The sequence below is a fragment of the Stegodyphus dumicola genome, chromosome 8 (genome assembly GCF_044657685.1).
Source record: "Stegodyphus dumicola isolate Sdum_Otavi_A_Nest chromosome 8, ASM4465768v1".
Classification (NCBI taxonomy): Eukaryota; Metazoa; Arthropoda; class Arachnida; order Araneae; family Eresidae; genus Stegodyphus; species Stegodyphus dumicola.
The window spans coordinates 158899482-158918825 of NC_140775.1; the positions used below are offsets into that span (position 1 = coordinate 158899482).

The 19344-nt window shown below is 33.5% G+C and overlaps 1 protein-coding gene across 1 annotated transcript in view; it reads right to left on the reverse strand.

Annotated features, from left to right (window-relative positions):
- The window catches only part of LOC118194681 (actin-binding protein IPP-like), a 34914-nt gene extending 16298 nt beyond the window's left edge, over positions 1-18616 (reverse strand). Inside the window, exons 1-2 of the mRNA XM_035365854.2 lie at positions 18462-18616; positions 9423-9701 (exon numbers count right to left, since the gene is read on the reverse strand). Of these exons, the coding sequence (XP_035221745.1) occupies positions 9423-9673 (251 nt within the window). The 5' untranslated portion in view covers positions 9674-9701; positions 18462-18616. The remainder of the gene's footprint in view (positions 1-9422; positions 9702-18461) is intronic.
- Between the last annotated feature and the right edge of the window lie 728 nt (positions 18617-19344).

Here is a 19344-nt window from a genome sequence, read left to right on the forward strand (position 1 = left end):
TATATATATATTACATATATGAAAATATCCATCTAGAAATAGATCGTAAAAAACTTAGCTGCTTATAACCCATAGCTACTCAGTTAGAAATCTTAAAAAACAAACGAAATTTACTGACACAGCATTTTTTGACAAATTTCAAAATTTTAAAAATTTAGGTTTGGAAATTTGGAAAATAGTTGATCGACTCAAATATAAAATAATGAAAGAGGAAAAAGAGAAAGTAATCATTTTGACTGATAAGAAGCCTTTCCCCTTTTTTTATTTTTTAAATAAGAGGTTTAATAGGACTGATGGAAATTTAATCCTTCAGAACTTAGATCAGATACAAGAAATCCTAGAAATCATTTTCCTGCATAAGGATGTTTCTATTTTTAGACAGCTCGTTACGAACACTATTACTTTATGTAATAAATACGCTGATTTACGGTCTGAATGTATAGCAGAGGTGATCGGCCTGCAATAAAAAAGTGCTCAAAGTGGTAATCTGCTTTACATTTCCAGTTATCGAGCTGAATTGGGTTACAAAATTTTCAAAAACTCAAGACCATCAGCTGCTGAACCCAACTAGTTGGTTGGTTTGATTATGGCAAAGCACTCAAGGGCTATCTGCCTAAAGGGAAGGACGCCTTCGTGGAGGACTTTTAAAGGAAACTGGCTTGTGTACATGTTACACTTGGGGAAAACAAGATAACGCTAGCCAGCCCGTTCGCAAGATTCGAAACTCGGATCGAACTGCAAATGTTCAGAGACTGTATCACTCAGCGGCTATTGGGCCCCACAATTAGCTGGAGATGTGGTAAAATCATGGGGAGGGTAATAGTCCGGAGGAAGTTTTCATGCTTTTCCACACGAGAAACGAGAGCAAGAACCGTTTCTTATAAAAAGTCTTCTTTTAAAATAAAAGCCTTTAAATTTTCAACTACTTAATTTTATTCTGAACACATCTCAAACTACATTTCGATTTTTAAACGCTTGAAATGCTTTTACTATATCAAGGAATATACACCACAATTTTACCACTTTTTCTTATAATCCCGTGGTACATGATTTAGTCTTCGGGTGATTTTTTAAACCCATATTCAATATTTGATAAAACAACTGTTAATTCAGACTAAAATGCGTCATCCATATTTAGAGCTCATCACCTCTACTGACGAAGTGAGAATTTCTTCCGCTGCTGTCCGAGAGGCGGAAGGAGCTGTTCGTCCCCGATGGCATATTTTTGGGGAAGGTATTATTTTAAAAGGGTTAGTCACATGGATTGTCGAGGCGCGTAAAGAAGAATGCGATTCTGAACTGCATACCGAATTATATTAAGGATAAATGTTTTTACCGGAGGTAAAATATTTAACGAAATCACCACGAGATTGTAATTGCTACACATCCTTGTAATATCGTTTTTATTCCGCCGAAACTTATGAATAAAACATTACGAATATCAACAAAGTGATAAAGGGAGAATTCCTTAATATGGGAAAAGCACTTCAAGAGCTTTATTTCTGTTATTGCTAAGGAAAACGATACAAGAACGTTGGAAAGGAGATCCTTTTAAATTTTTGCAGTTTATTCTAAAATACAATCTCCAGAACAAAGTTCCGTATATTACTATTATACTATTGTGAACTTTTTTCATAACTGCTAAAAGCGCTGATGGTTGTGAGAAAACTTTTCCATAATAAAATATTTAGATTTAAAGTGTATTTTAGAACTATAAGAATAAATGTTTATTTTGAATTTAAGAAATCTTTCTATATTGTCTACATTACAGTTAACTAGGACAATTAAGTGGATCTCTACGATGTCATCCATGGTTTTGAAAACAAAAAACAAGCAGAACAATAAAGTAATTTTAAAATGCTGGAAGTTAAATTTTCCTTAAAAACAAAAAATTTTATTTCCGTCTGTCATTTTGACATTTTCTTTAGTTATTTGTATATCAAGAAGGGTGGGAAATTCAGGACCCGTCTCGGACGGTAAAAGCCCTAACTAAGCCATTGCTTGATCAACTCTAATTTCTCTTGGACTTCCGATCGCATCCAGTTTTTCAGGTTAATGTTCTCTTGGGTAAAGTCTCCGAATTTCAAATGTCTTCTGCAAAATTTTGAAGCACTTAGACCCTAATGAATTTATATATATCCTCAATTATAAACAAAAGTTAGAATTAAAAATCTAACGAAGTGACTCTACTTTTTAGACTTTGGAGATAAAGGTGATAAAGTTAAAGTAGAATAATTTGCAGTTACAAAAAAGGAAAATCGCAAAGAGAAAAAGCCATAAATTTGAGTAAAAGTGAATATATATATATATATATATATATATATATATATATCAAGTAACATAAATAAAGTGTATTATAATATACTTCAAAGAATATATTGCAATATTTTGCGAATATTCTCGACCTAATAAAGATAGATTCTGCCTAAGAGAAAGAAAGCCTTCGTTGATGACTTTCTGAAGAAAACTAGCTCTTATTTCACGTTACACTGGAGAAAACAACCATGCAGCTAACTCGCTCGTCTCGGTTTGAATCCAACCCAGGTCGAACTACCAGTGTTTAGCTCTTTAAACCATCCAGCCTCTGATGGGCCTACTAAGATTATAGAAAGGAAAGAATTCTGAACCCTCTGTTGATGCAGTGCACCTACTAGGATTGTGTATGGCCTTTATTTAACTTGAATAACGTGACTGAATTCTATTTATTCAAAATAATTGTTTTACAGAAATTAAATATAAAAATAAACGGTACTATTCGGTTTCGAGGGCCGTAAAAAAATTGCAGCGAAAATGTGCGTACAAAACCGCCAAATCTAACAAACGCGCCCATTTAACAGCGCGCCAAATCTAGCGTACGCGCTGATTTCAGATTGCGTAAGTTTAAGTAGTTCTATATTTCTTAAGATGCCATTGAAATACTAGTTTAATTTTTAAATCCTTTTTTGATAGCCTATGGATTTAAAAATTTGGGAATTGCCCATGACGAAAACTCGGCAATAGAATTTTGGGTAAAGTGAAGAATCCCCCACTGTTTAAGGGGGCTCATACACCTTAAACCCCTTATGATCTTCGAATATGTAATTGTTGCAAGAATTGAGATATTTTATTTTAAAAGCAATTACTTCCAACCTTTTACAGCTGACTACGTAATATAGCTGCTTTTGAAACTAGTAACCAGAAAGTTTGTGTTGCCACCAATATTTTTGTAATTTAATATCCTTTGTGAGAAAATATTTCGCCACGTTTCCACCTTGCGCGCATGATATTTTAAAAATGGCTAATAATACATCCTTGAAATTGGATGGAATTCTTTATATGGGCACTATTTTCTAACTGAACCAAAAATCTGATGAATATTTTAATATTGAAAAAATTTATGGACGAAAACATTACAGATTTTTTTTAACAAAATACATTTTATAAACTCAACTCAAAATAAAATAAAAATTTAACATAAAATTTTTAGAATTTTAGGTTCACTGTAGTTTCCAAATGTTATGTTATATATTAAATATAGAATTATATTATGCAACAGAATGTTTTAAACTGTGCGCGCAAGGTGGAAACATGACGAAAAATTGTCACAAAGCGGATTAAATTATAAAAATATTTTTGGCAACACAAACTTTCTGATTACTATTTCAGAAAGCAGATATATTATGTAGTCAGCTGTAAAAAGTTGGAAGTAATTGCTTTAAAAATAAATAAGTTATCCCTATTCTTGCAACAGTCACATATTCGAAGGTCTTGCTAGTTTTAAGGTGTACGAGTCCCCTTAAAGCGTTTTTAAGAATTGCACATACTCTGTATCCATGTGCACATCGACCTATTTTCACTTAAAAAGAATCCTAGAATTTCACAAAAATGGCACTGTGCACACTCTTGACTTTATCTATGTACACATCGACCTATTTTCACTTAAAAAGTAAAAGAAAATTGACAAACATCCAATTGTTTTTACCCTTGTAAAAAGCGGCAAACAAATAATTGAGCGATTCTGCACTTTCCCGAGAATATTTTCAAAGAAAAGGCATCATTCATTATAGAAAATTACGTTTGAACAACCAACGAGATGAAATCATGCTTTAGCGATAAGTCGGTAGCGAAGTAGCGATGCAGGCATCCATTCAATTAGGTTTAGCAATTTTTATATAAATTATAATAATGATCTGAAATAGTTATTTACTCTTATGCTTTCATTCAGTCATGTTTAGCCTTTTTCATATAAATTATAATAATAAAAAAGTATTATATGAAATTAACCTTTCATCTAAATTAAAACATCAATCTTAGATAGTTATTTACTATTATACTTCCTTTCTTGCCGCAATTGTTAGAGTTGCCGCAATTATTTTTGGCAGCATTGGCATCAACAATAGTTTGGCGATTTTTTACGGCCCTCGCAACCGAATAGTACCAAATAAACAAATAGTTCAATCTTAAATGTGTCAATGAATATGTGCAATGAATCTGTCAAATTAAATGTAACATAAAATACCTAACTAACAAGTTTCAATAATAAAATTATATTTACAAATTATTCCTGAAATGTCTAAAAAACAGCAATATACCGGAAAAACTTTTGAATATTAAAATACATCTTTTAATACTTTTTATACTGCTCGGATATTTTTACATTATCCGTCGACACGTTGAAACAGCCTCCAAGCAGCGTGATTTAGCGCCAGTTATGCATTAGCGTGACGCGACAACACACTCGTAACAAATACATTTCCCGTTTGATAATTTTTGGGTTTATGTGATTATGGCAAAGCCCTCTGGGGGCTATCGTCGTAAAAGGAGGGCTGCTTTCTTGGAGGATTTTCTAAGAGAAACTGGCACGTATCCATCTTTCGTTCGATGCAAAGCCGGTTTACTGTCGCTATGTCGCGTTGTTTTCCGAGCAAGAATATATAAATTAGCTGCCGTTGTACATTTCCTTGCATTTTGAAAACAATCATTCAACTTTTAGACCTGCATTCTACACAACAAACAAGTAGAGTATTATTTTCAAAGTTACAGGATCCTACTATTAAGAGGTATGTATTAATGAACACGAGACGATATAGTCGAGAATACGGCAGATAAAACAACGATAGATTGGCGCAATTACCTTGCAGGAAGTTTGTAATCATATCATTTTAGATAACGTTTGGCGCAATTTAATAGTGACCGCTTTCGACTTTTATGATTCGATTTGTGCCAAATTTCAAGGTCGACGCAGTAATATACGAGTATCATTTTTCTCGGAGGATCCTGTGAGAAAGTTTACCTTTGGTAATTGAAGCTTTTTTTTTTTTTTTTTTTTTTTTTTTTTCATTTTATGTTTGTTACATCTATAGGTTATTTAGCAGTTAATTTCACATGCTTCTCTCTGAAATCTAAAATTAACTATATTTTTCCCTGAAAAACAGAGTTCTCAAACAAGTGCAGATTGCAGTTCTATAGGAAAATTTACTAATACTTTAAGATAAAAGACTGAAATTATTGAAAGCAGCAATACACAAGTAATGAAATATTTCTGCTTACTTAGATGTACGTAATATAAAAATTAATTTCTAAACCAATGCGCAATGGGAACTCAAAATTCAGAAATCTCCCGTGTTTGGCGATCAACGGTGTTTTGCGGATTTCACGAAATTCAAAATTTCATCAGAAGATTCATCACAGGCGATCAAAATCTCGTTTTTAAAGAATTTTTTTTTCCATTTATGTACAGAATATTTACTAACGTTTTACTGTTATGTATTTCTGGCAAAGTAGGGAGCTCGCAGCATTGGTATGAATTCGAAACATCTGCCTCTACCTTACTGCCACTCAATAGAGTCGGCAATAATTTGGCTAAATCGAAATGGCAAAACGGATGCGATCAGGCACCGCAAGTCCCCCGCGCCTGTTTGTTCTTCCACTCTACTCAGCTAACATGCTGTATTACAGGTCATGGCACATTTCCAGTCTATTTTCATAAACGATGCCTAAGCACTATGGATTAGTGTATCTGTAGTGGTACGGGATGTCAACTGACATCCAACCACCCTCAGATTTTCGGACAAATGACAGATAACAAGTGCAGATTTCGGACAAATACAGATTACAGAATCCCGTACCAAAGCTATATTATCAAACAACAGCCGCTTATCCCAAAAATCAAGGCTGTCCTGGATATCATCACTGACAGCACATGGGCTAGATCTGTGTGATGTCACTTAGTTTCTCCTTTTTCGGAGTTTTACAGTACATCCCTGTAGTAATGTGCAGTTTTCGTTTTTTTTTTTTTTTTTTTTTTTATTTTTTTTTATTTTTTTATTTTTTTTATTTTTCGTTAGTTCAAATAATGTTAGCCAAGAAGGGATATTAGTCTCGTAACGGTATTTTGCGTTGAATCCCTAAAAACGTTATATCACTTTTCAAATTTTTGCCACCAAATATTGTTGCTCTGTATTACATTTAAAGAAATTACATAAGGAAGAATCTGCAGGAGTTTTTGTATGTTTCTCTCAGTGTGAAAACGTGACGGTACAAAGAGTCATCAAACTCAGAATAACGTAGTCCTCCACCCGAATATGAGCACCTGGAACCCCGAATTTGGAATTTTGTCTGTTTCATATTTTGTAAACTTAATGATTTTTGATCAAGAATCTCAACGATTTCAAAGTGAGCAGTGGCAAAACTAACGGGAATAAAACATGGTTACCTCCAGCTCGCGAGACTGTCCATCGGAAATTTCAAAGATATGCTGTTTTTAAATATTTTTAGTCCAAAGAGACATCAGCCCAAATTCTCTCGAAACGTGTACGTGAGAGGCGTATAAAAAACGCCTCTTTGGGCGTAATGTAAAATCTGAAAGCTTTCAGTTTTTATTTTATTTATTTAACATCACTCCCACTAAAATTCCTTTGCATTCCTTTGCATTTTCTTTACACAGCGGGGTGCGTGGGACTACACATATGTCTAATATGAAGGCAAACCGTAACCATGTAACTGTCTTCCGTTATCTTATGCATTTCTAGGATTGGATTGAATTATTCAATTATGGCAACGCACACGAGGGCTATCTGCCTAAAGAGAGGGATGCCTTCGTGGAGGACTTTCTAAGAGAAACTGGCTCGTTAACATGTTACACATGGGGAAAACGACGAAACTCCCATGCAACCAGCAAGTTCGCGGGATTCGAACCTTAGACCGAACTACCAGTGTTCAGCGTCTTTACCGCTCGCCCGCTGGTGGGCTCTTGTGCATTCCTAGATGAGTAAATTTATATACGTATAAACTTAAAGAATCTAAATAAATTAGTAAATTAGAATAAAAGCAAAGGAATTCCTCTTATAATAATATTAATAGCGCAGGACGGATTTTAAAAAGAAATTATTCGAATTTTTAGCCTATTGATATATCTATGTGTGTGTGTGTGTGTGATGATAAGATTTAGTAAAATGCAGTAAATTGATGAAAGGTGTGTGTGTGTGTGTGTGTGTGTGTGTGTGTGTGATTACGGCAAAGCCTCGTGGGCTATCTGCCTAAGGGGAGGGATGCCTTCGTGGAGGACTTTCTAAGGAAAACTGGCTCGTATACACGCTACACATGGGAAAAACCACGAAAACGCCCATGCAGCCAGCCCGTTCACGGGATTCGAACCTCGGACCAAACTACCAGTGTTCAGCGACTTTACCGCTCGGCCGCTGGTGGGCCCTGACGAAAGATGACTAGGGAAGACATGTTGCAGTCTCGAGTGGATTGACGATTAGAAGATCACTGAAAATATCAATTACGTAGCAGAAGATGCCGGGAACTTTTGAAGCATCACAAAATCACTTTATTCCAGGTATCTTGATTACTTGTTGCACTTCCCAATGGGGGGGGCAATTTACACCCCACAATTTTCATGATGGTGCATTACATTTTTTAACGAAAACAGCCAAGCAAGAGACATCCTTCGGCCAGCAAGCATAGGCAGAGAAAGAGGGAGGGTAGTAGGATTGCAACGATATTTATGGTAATTTTTTTCATTAATCTGATTGGCTAAAACTTACAGGCATTGCAGAAGTTTCAAGATGACATAATGCGGAATACGTTTTCAGATATGACGCAGTTTAGAGAGAGTCATTACTACAGAAAAAGTGCCCAAATTAAAAATGAGCAATTAAGAGGCATTTTAAATTATAATTTTAATTTTCATTTTACTTTATCTTACATATATATATTGAGAAAAATTTAAAGTTCAAGACTGGAAGACCTTTGTGTAAGTGATGCTTTCGTGGAGGACTGAAGGGTAATTAGCTCATATTCACGTTACCCACGAGGAAAGACATGAAATCCAAGACTTCCGACTGCTTTTCAAATTTGGTAGATTCATAAATTTCCGAACTACTACTTAACAAGAAATAGATTAAAAATTTAAATAACACTGTAATGATTTCGTTTATAAAAGAATTTAGAAAAACCCTTTTGAGAATCGAATTTTTTTTTTTTTTTTAAGTTACTGCATTCAAATTTTGCAGACCATGGTCTAGCGGTCAAAGTTTGCAACACGCTTTCGTCCTGTAACTCTCTCCGACATTCTCAGTAGTAAATATAATTGATTTACAAACGATTTTCTACTTCCCAATACATCTATATTAGGAATTTTTAAATTTAAACGTCGAGAAAATTTTATTGAAAAAGCAACAAATAATCCCGAAAATTTAACCGAGAAATTTAGTATAATCCTATTTAAACGGAATATCTTATTTACATGACACCCAGGTCTCCTACGTAAATATGAATGCTCTTTCGGTCACATTATCGAAATGAAATTCCATTTCTGTCAACTTCCACAGTTCCTTTTTTATATTACATAGATACCGTTACCTCGCCTTAGTTGTCAAAAGACCTTTATGTATCCGAATCGTTTTAAGGACAATTCAAGATAAAATTGTTTTACAAATCATACTATTTAAATTTTACAATATAATTTTACTATTTGCTTAAAAATGTATTAAGTTTTAAAATTGCTTTTGAAATGTTCATTTCACTCATTCTATTTAGTACCACAAACTAAATTATTATTGCAATTTTCGTCCAATTAATTTAACATGGAAACAGGCCGACGCGAAGCGCTATAAATTTACCAAAAAGCACTTGGATTCAGTGTTTATAAATGTTTACGATAAGTCACTCATATAGCAACTCTAATAGAAAAGTTAAAGCTTACTAAAGGGTTACTTACATTATGTTACCAAAAGGCTTTCATGACTAAAGTCGTATTTATTCAAGTGGCTAAGATTATTGAACCCTTTACACACCATTTTGATTCAGAGTAAATGGACTAGCTGTACTGAAGTTTTCCCAGATGTAAAACACGCAAAGGTGTTAACATCAATCTTGCGTGCTTTGCCATGATAATTTAACATGGCTCAAAGCGAGGTTATAAAGAAACATTTTACCTGAGTAATTCTTTGAACGTCTTGGGATTGGTGTTTCGAATGGTGATGACTCTACTGTTCGCTTCCACCATATCTGATGCCAGCATGGTACGAAAGACATCGCTCATCGTGTTCAGAATCAGACTATGCCCAGGAAAGTAATATGTCCGGCCTTCCCACTCTACGTTAAGAGCGACATCGCAGTCCCGTTCGTTGCAGAATAGTTTGTGTCCTGGGGAACAGCCAGGCTGGAATCTGACGTCGATCATCATTGTATGCGCACTCCGTTGGGCTGATTACCTGTGGTTCAAAAATAGTCAAACAGTAAAAGTGTCGTTGATAAATGACGGCTTCTTTAGTTAACTTTCCCTTAAAATGTTGCATATCCTGGTGTTACGTTAAACCATAAATAAGATATGATTGTTATATCGAAGTTAGTCACAAGTGTCACCTAATTTTCTTGTAAAGTTATTAACTTTATATAGCACACAAAATTTGTAACAAAATAGATAAGCTACGAATGTTAAAAGGCCAAGCATTTTTAAATATAATTTTCGTTGTAATAAGATTTGTGTCTATTATATTTGTCATATATATCATAAAGTGGGCTAAAGTGCAGAATCATCCACTTATTTGATTGGCGTTTGTTTGGCGCGTTTTACAAGAGTAAGAAGAATTGGATTTTTGTCAATTTCCTTCGACTTTTTAACTGAAAATAGGTTGATGTGTACATGGATAAAGTCAAGGGAGTGTTCAATGCCATTTTTGTGCAATTCTGGGATTTTTTTAAGTGAAAATAGGTCGATGTGTACGTGGATACAGAGTATGTGCAATTCTTAAAAACGCGCCAAGCAGTCGGCGATTCTGCACTTTCCCCATAAAGTGTACTATTAAGAACTTAAAATTCCGCTGTACTTGTATAACATTCTGAATATTCTGTTACTTCAGATAATATATTTGGATTCCGAAAACTAAATTAAAATAATGTTATATAACTGCATTTAGTTGGATTTAAGAAATGCGATAACATGCCGTTCAACACAAATTTCAAAACTTCAGTAGATACGTTTTCACATAACTAGAAAGAAGATATACATCGAAAGGAATTTTATTCTCATATTTCCAATTCTTTCGAATCCACCAAATTTGGAACCTGCCCTGGAAGATATCTTTACTGCTTAGCCAAAAAAAAAAAAAAAAAAAAAGGACAGTTTCAAAGGCGCCAGCCAAATCAGTCGCCACGAAAAAGTATACAAAACTGCTTGAAAAGGTTTCCACATCCAGCCGTTAACTTCCGGAATAAAATGGTTTTTAAAGAAACGTTAACTGTTTTTCATCAAAGATAAGTTAGTTTTCGAAGAATTTGAGTTCTTAAAATTGTGCACGGGTACTTGCGTATTATCCCTTCGACCGGCCACTGAGCGATATTTAGCGCCAATTATGGATGCCCGAGTCTTTTAGAATTTCTCGGTAACGACTGGCGACAGTTGTCGAAATTTGCGCCAACGGTCGACGGGGTAGTACGTAAATACCTGTGCAAGTTTTGAAATTTTCTAGTAGTCTTTTAAAAACTTTGAATAAGGCAGTACCAAAAAAAGAACTCTGCCATTTAGTGATCTCCACCGCACAGTAAAGAAGAGGATAAATCAAATCCACTCTCAAACTATCGCCACAAAACGTCTCATCCTACAACTAGTAAAGAATTTAGATATTTTTGGTTTGTGTCAAGGCTATCTGCCTAAGGGAAAGTATGCATTTGCAAACACTTTCTAAAGGAAAATGGCTTGTATTCTGACTAAGCATGCGAAAAGCAAGAAAATTTCCATATATCTTACCAATTCGCCAGGAACAGAACACTCTTCGAACTACAAATATTCAGTGCTTAGCCGCTAGTTGGCGCAAAATTCATTAATGGTATCAATTTCTTTAAAACTTTTCATACCAATTTCTAAAGCTCTTAACATATAAAGAACTGCGTTTATAGAAACTTCTAAAGTACTGCTGATCGGGGACTAAAACCATGCATAATACCACAAAACGCTCGTCGAAAATATAACGTTACGAACTATTCATTATCACCATCTGCTACCTGGGGGAAAAACTATAACAGTTATAATTAATGTTAGAAGTTTAAAATATTTTTCCGCCATTATTTTATGTAAAGTTTTTGTCACATGTAGAGGAACTTTCACTTATCCTCGGATAATAAAATCTCTGAAGCTAAAATTCTAGATATACACTGGTCTTTAAATTCAAAAGAATGTTTCTATTTGGTCGCTTGTTTAGGACTGACAAAGTAGAACCGATAGTTTTTAATGAAATCTAATGTAGATATACGTTCATACAGTACCAAAAAAATAATCTTAGTGCATATACATGATTGCACGCAAGATTCAGCAGCGAAAGTCTAAAACAGATGTTTCAAGCACGAACAAATAGAAGGATTAATAGGGTGTATATTCCCCCTGTAATTGTCATAAAGTTCTCACAAAGTAACATTACGAGTGATGTGATTCTCAACGTACCATCATTTGGAGAGAGCCAGGAAGATGATATCTGTGGTCAAACATTCAAGAAAGGGGGAAGTATAGCAGCGGAGGTTGGAGGGTCTGGGTAAGCATCATACTGAACCAGCGCGTAGACTTTCGTGTCTGACATAGTCACTGACTGTTTCGAGGAACAGGGAAGGGATTTTGGAAACTCAATGTTCTTTTTAGGTGTACCATTTAGCTCTTAGTTTATTTTTAAGGACGACAAAACTCATCCATCATGGGCTAATCTGCTGAATGATTTTTCTCGAAAGTGAAGTTCTTGACCAGATGTATTGGCCAACCGGATTCCCCAATCCTGTAATTCTGTTACTATAGAAATGCTACCGAAAGCCAGGCGAACTCAAATTCTTTTTTCCAGTATGAAGTGAGGCTGTGAGAGTCGTATAACTGTTAGAGGGAACTGTGCTCCTTGCAAGCCTTCCTTTTAGTTCGGTCTTGCAGATTCTTTTCGAATCTTCCTGCGCCAATGAACCTAAGCACGATTTTGCATGTATACCATGAATTTACGATATTATTTATATTAAATCAATCTATGCCCATAATAAATTCCATTAAATTTTATCCGTCCGTTCTAGAGATAATAGACAAAAATTGAAAATTATTTTTATTTTGAACACCTTGTTGAGCAATACCTTCTAAATTGCTCTGAATGTTACCATTTTATTCATTCTAATAATCACTACGCATTTGTTCTATACGTTCTTGTGCCTAATCCGAGGTCCATAAATGGATTTGTTAAACTTGAAGCGCGAAATGCTATTACTATTATTGAAAATAGTTGACTGTACAGTAATTGCTATGTAGACTTCGAAAAGATACGATACTTTTAGAGAAAACGTGTTCAAATCGAATCCAAAATATTCGAATTAGTACTTTTTTCAAATGCCAAGCGTTAACTTTCCTAATTAATTTGGTATCAAATTTTCGCTATGTACGTTAGTAAGCACTTTATTTCGATCCACAATTTTATATTCTAATGTAAAAAAAAGTTTTCAGCTCACTATATCCAATTTAATACGGATTCAGGAAACATTACTGCATCAAGATAGTTTTAAAAGCGAAAGTTACCTTTCTAACTCAGATTTATATCAACTGATTAATTATAAATTGAGTTTCAATTTGATTTAAGTACAGAATTTCAAAATACTAAGCTATGTGTTAGATAACGAGCAGTCTTCATTCGGAAGCTATTCCTGCAGGTTAAAATGTTCAATGTAACAATATAGGCAGATTTTTAGCTCATCATATGTTTGAGAAACAAAATGCCTTTGATTTAGCACAATTTAGAGGTCGAGGGAATATGAATGATCTATAATTTCATTTCACTATTTTGTCATGTCATGCACGCTGTCGCCACATTTGGCTTTAGTTTTTTTCGAAAGGTTTTCTTTTTGATATCTCTGGAATTCAGCTTCAATAAAAACCTTAATACTGATTAATGCAAAAACGCTGTAATATATAGTCGGGTATTTACAAAAATTATATCTGTTGAGATATATTACCCTTCATAAACATGAAAAAATGCGCTGGTCTTAAATACAGAAAATATAATTATTTTACTACTGGCATTTTTTTCTTTACCTTAGAGTATCATATGCATCACGAAACTATCTCTTCTTAACGAAATTACCACATTTTATCGTGAAATGAAATAATTTTATATTAATTAAAACATATTTGAAAAGGCTTTGTAAAAGATATGAAAGTTCGCAGACACATAATCCTTGTTAAAAACTTAATTTTTCCCTTCATGTCTGCTAATTATCATACCTGTTAAAGATTTACTTTAAATTTCTCTTAAATGAACATTTACTCCGAATCCAGAGTAAAATGGGCTGATTTCACAGCATAAATAAGTGGAAAATACGATATTCGACAATGTACTGTACAACATATTCGACAATGTACTGTACAACATATTCGACAATGTACTGTACAACATATTCGACAATGTACTGTACAACATATTCGACAATGTACTGTACAACTACTGTAAATGTAATCTTCAAAGAAAGATGCAATATCTTCTTAGCACAGTAATTAACCCGCGGGGAAGCGCGTGAGGTGTATCATACCCCACCTCTACATAAAAGTAGAATATTTCTAACTTGTGAAACTGAAATTCTGTGTTGCATTCAGTAGCTGAGTTTCTAGTTGTGGATGACTTCCAGAACCGCTTTTTCTTTGCCTGTGAGCTTCAGGAAAAGATTTATCGGTATTTTGCTGGAACTGGGGTATGACGCGTCCCACGCGCCTGTCCGCGTGTTTTTCTGACTGAATATTTAGTTCAGAAATTTATTTCTAGAGTGTAACAGTAAATATTTCTACTCGCAAGTGATTTTAAAGTATTTGACATTAAATTCTTAAAAATTTCTAACCGCATTATGGTAAAAAGAATGACTTCCTATGAGTTAGAGATGCAACGCCTGTGAGATTTATTAAAAATATTTGAAAGCGATGAAGATTGCATTTCGGAAACTGAAGATGAAACTAGGAATATTTTCTACACTGTTTTGGTTTCGAAAAAGATAAAACATCAATTCCTAATGTTACTAAAAAAAGAAAACTGTTCTTATGCATTCAACATTATATAACGGTATATCATACTATAGATGATACTATTGGAGAAAATAAAACGTCAGGAATTATATGTTTTTATAATATGACTAAAGGAGCAGTGGATATGGGGGATGAAATGTCAGCCAATTATTCAATTGCCAGAATAACAAGGAGGTGGCCAATGGTAATTTTCTTTCCTGCACTGAATGTTGCTGTAATAAATGCTTCAATTATATTACATTCAACTGCTAATCAACCAACCAGAAACAGAAGTCTGTTTTTGAAGGACTTAGCATTACAATTAATGAAAAACGTATTGAAAAAGATCAGAGATTAATACTTTACCAAGAAACTGCAAAACAAAAGCAGAAGTTTCGACGAAGAATTAAAACGAATACATGAAATTCGAAGCAACTAAGTATGAAAGATGTGATAAATTGCCCTTGCGCCAAGGACAGAAGAACGTGAATGCAATATTTAAAATGTGAAAACATTCTGTGCCAAGAACACATGAATGTATTTCGTTCAAAGTGTAAAGAAATAAAATAAGCATTGTGTATTAGAGATACAATGAAACTTAGAGGCATTTATTTTTTTATTATTTTCCTTTATCTTAATTTTAACTAAGATTATTTTGAAAATTAATCTTTTGAAACCCAATTATTATTCACGTATTTATAATACACGAGAACAAGAATAACAGCTTTAAAACTAAATAAAATTATTTTTATCGTATTTTAAATATTGGGGTATGTGATACCCCACACGCGGGATTTAGTGCATTATATTGAGCAGTAAACGCGTTAGTTTGGTGTTGGCGACAGTTTTCAAAATCGCGCCAAGGCAATATCATATACTAGGATTTTACACAAAATGTGCATCGAATCATGTCAGTCCGCTCTTCAAATATGCTGATCAAAGTATTTACATATTTTTAAATTTCTACTATTAGCTCACACTGTCCTTATACCTTGTTCAAATTTTCAATCGTTAACGAAATACTTTTTATTCATTAACTCAAGTTCAAATACATTTTTTTAAACTTGTAGTGGATGACATTTAAAGTTAATATAGTTTTTTCACATATTAAAGTCAATTTCTACTTATTTTATTCCTGTTTATCGGAATTAAAGATATGCTGGTTTTATTAAATATATTAAAAGACTTACAAATAATGAACGTTTATTAGAAATTCTCACATGCTATAAAAATTTTATAACAACTTATAAAAATAATATTACATGACGGTGATAAATGGGATTGTAATATTTAACAAAAATAAGTGGCAACAGTAAGACAATTCTAAAGATTTTTAAAGTGTATGGAATTAAAGAATTTTAGTTTTATAGAGCTGGATGAAGCGGATGTAATGTCCCATTATGCAGCGAAAATTCTCCCCATATTTCTAAATTAACGTGATAATATATGTTTAAAATATAACTCTTTAAAATGTCCCTTGCTTCGCAAACGGAGAATGAGAAAAGAAACTGCAACACAACGCAAACGAGACTTTCAGAAATAAAAACATAAGCACCAAGAAAAGCTTGCAAAACAAACAAAAGAAGAAAAGCGCCAACGCTTAGATAAACGAAATAAAATATTACAGGATGCATCTTGAGAGAAGCGCGAAACTCGATTAGCTGATCGTCAACGACATGCACTATCAATAAAAAATGAAACTCAAGAACAACGCGAAGCTCGCCAAGAAAGACAACGTGGCTAATCTTTGGAATATGGTACCAGGTAGTTTGGCGACAGTTTGGTAAGGCGAAAAAGGTTACTAGCTAGGACTTTAGCAGTGTACATGGATAAAGTGTGAGCAATGCCATTTTTGTGCAATTCTGGGATGTTTTTTTTAAGTAAAAATAGGTCGACATGTACATGGATGATACCGTTGTATGAGCAATTCTTAAAAACGCGGCAAGCAGTGGGCGATTCTGCACTTTGTTCCAATTTCGCACCTAATCTTCGTCATGATTAAGCACTTTTGTTCCATAAAAGTTCTAGCATAAGCGTAATTCGGCTAGCAGATTGTTGGAAAAAAAAATGTTGATTAAAAAAAAATGCCTTTACTTCGTGAAAACAAAATGGCGTCAAAACAAAAACTAGCAGGTTGCTGTAGCATGGTTGGTCGCCAAATTTTCGCTAAAAAATTGCCAAGTTACCATAATCCAAAGATTAACCGACAACGTATTCAACATTCACAAGCACTGAGAAGAATAAGTGCACAAATCGCTACATTCGAAAGAGCCAATAAATTAGAAATGAAAAAAAAAATTAATAATGTTAATAAAAAGTAAATAATATAAAATTTTTCTTTGTTAACTTAAGGAGGAATTGACTTCAATTTTTTTAGATCACTTTTTTTAATTCCAGAGGAATGGTAAGTTTAAAATTATCAGTTTTTAAATTCCGAAGACATGACCTCAAATCCGTACAAGTAATAACATCCAACACACGGAAACATTATGCTCTTTCCATTAATACTACTACATGTCTTGGCAGGGATGTATGCATATTTTCTAAGGTTCATTAAGAAGACTGGTTATTATCCTTTAAACGGAACTCATTCACATTTACTAATAACTTTTCATTTTGAATTATCAAGGTATTTCATTCATTTAGGTACTTAAAACAGACAACATAGTTTACCCTTTTTGAAAGTCGGTGGTTATCTTGTTTATATGAATATAGTAAACAATTTACGTTTGTAAAATGTAACCTTTATAAAATGCAACTTTACGTTCTTCTGCTGCAAATACTTGGGAGTTAATATGAGAGAACATTACCAATTGACCCATGGTATTTGCTTGTGCCTACCTGTACCTGCAAACAAATTGACTTATTACTTTTATTACGCTTCTGGTTTATTACGCAGAACATCATAACTCATTCAATGTTAACTACCGTATTTTTTTTGCAATTTTTCTAATGGTACAAGTTTCATACAAATTCTTCTATCACGGTATCCATTGGGAACTATACGTCTTAATATTTTCCGAATGGATACTATGATCAAGACACGTTATAAGAAGTTATATCCATTATAAGTTGAATATTGCAGTTTCATTAAACGTAGTCTGAATTCGTGAAACACTTTCAGTCTGAAATTTTCGGCAATAATTATCGTTCTTTAATTGAATCAACGTGCTAATATATTTGTCATTCTATAAAATAATTGGAAAATGATGTAAACCACACCAAGTTATAAAACATGCAAAGCACTACAGAAATATTTTATCTTATTTGCAGGCAAACAACGGCGAGTAAAAATAAAATAATATACATTCAAGAATTATATTGGTAACATAGATCCAAAAAACGGATTTTTATTGCTCCGTTACTCATGCTTTCAGTCAGATAGCACAAAAGTGCTCGCGGAGTATTTGTGAGATAACCATTCAAGTTAGGGTTATATAATGAAATTCAAATTATGCTTGGAAAACAAGCTGCATTATGGATATTTCAAATTATACATCTATTGTAGAACCTGCAAAAAGGAAGTGTAACTAAGTAATTATAAGCTAAAAAATGGTCCTCTACCTCTGAAATAAGGAATAAAGTGCAAACAACAGAGTGTTACGTAAAAAGCGTGTTTTTACATGCTATATGCCTTCAGATGGTATGCTAAGGGTCCCAGAAATCATAGTACCAGAATTTAACTGAAAAGGCTTTTATTCATGTATACCGTAAACCAAACATATATCTTGCAATATTTCTCATTTTTAATAAAAATATCAAGTATATTTTATCTTAAAGTGAAATTATTAATAATTGCTTGTGAGTAAATGACCATTGCTTGAAACAAAGATAACAAAAAGTGTTACTTGTTCATTCTGTAGGAACCATTCACGCCAATTAAAGTTTGAAAAAAATATAAGCAATAATACTGCCAAAGCATATATCGATTTAGAAGTACGACAGTTAGAACAATAATAAATCTACTTACGAATAATCTGAGCATGAAATTCTGAAAAAAGGAAAAGAGTTAAATTTGCTTCCAAAACACTTCACTGTCAATAAATTCTTTCCGATTTAAAACAAAGTAATTAAAAACGAAATCCCTCAACTAAGTTTCGTAGTCAAAAACGAATGAATAATTCGAATGTATTCTCTTCACTTCAATTTATTAAAAGCATCTGCCTAACTGTTGCCGTACGGTTCATAGCTGAATATAATTAACAAGTCAAACTTTTTTTAATAAAAATTCATTTAAAATAAAAGTAAATTACTATTATGTATAATGCCTTAACCACTGGACTTTAAAGTAATTTAGTAATCACATACAAAACGAATCCACCCGTTTTCACGGTTCCATAGTTAAAGACGATGATTCTCTGTTACGAGTACATTTAGAGACTGCACATGATTAACATAAATATCTAGTGACAATTTATCGCCGACTTCGGTTTTTTTTGAGAAATGCAACAAAAATGCTTTTAAAGTATCCGTCATCTGTCATCAAAAGAAATTTTTTAAATGAAAATAAATTATTTCAATTAACAAGATTGTAAATGCAAGGTAAAAAATCTGTTCCTTACCTGACAAAATATTTATAATATCCGTTTTCAACTTCCTGAGCTAATACCAGAAGATTGTGAACTGGTGGCTACTTCAGGGAAAGTGTTTAGAAAGGAAGAAAGACCGCTAATAAGCTGATGACAAGATATACGGAATTATTCGTATATTGGAATGCACACATAAAAGCTTTCTGTGTGTATGAATTCTGGCATATGAGTCAGGAATTGAATATTATCTGAAGTACGAGTATAATACTCACTGAAATCTGTTGCTGAGAATCTTTGGCCTGTAATACAGAGCGAAACCTAAGC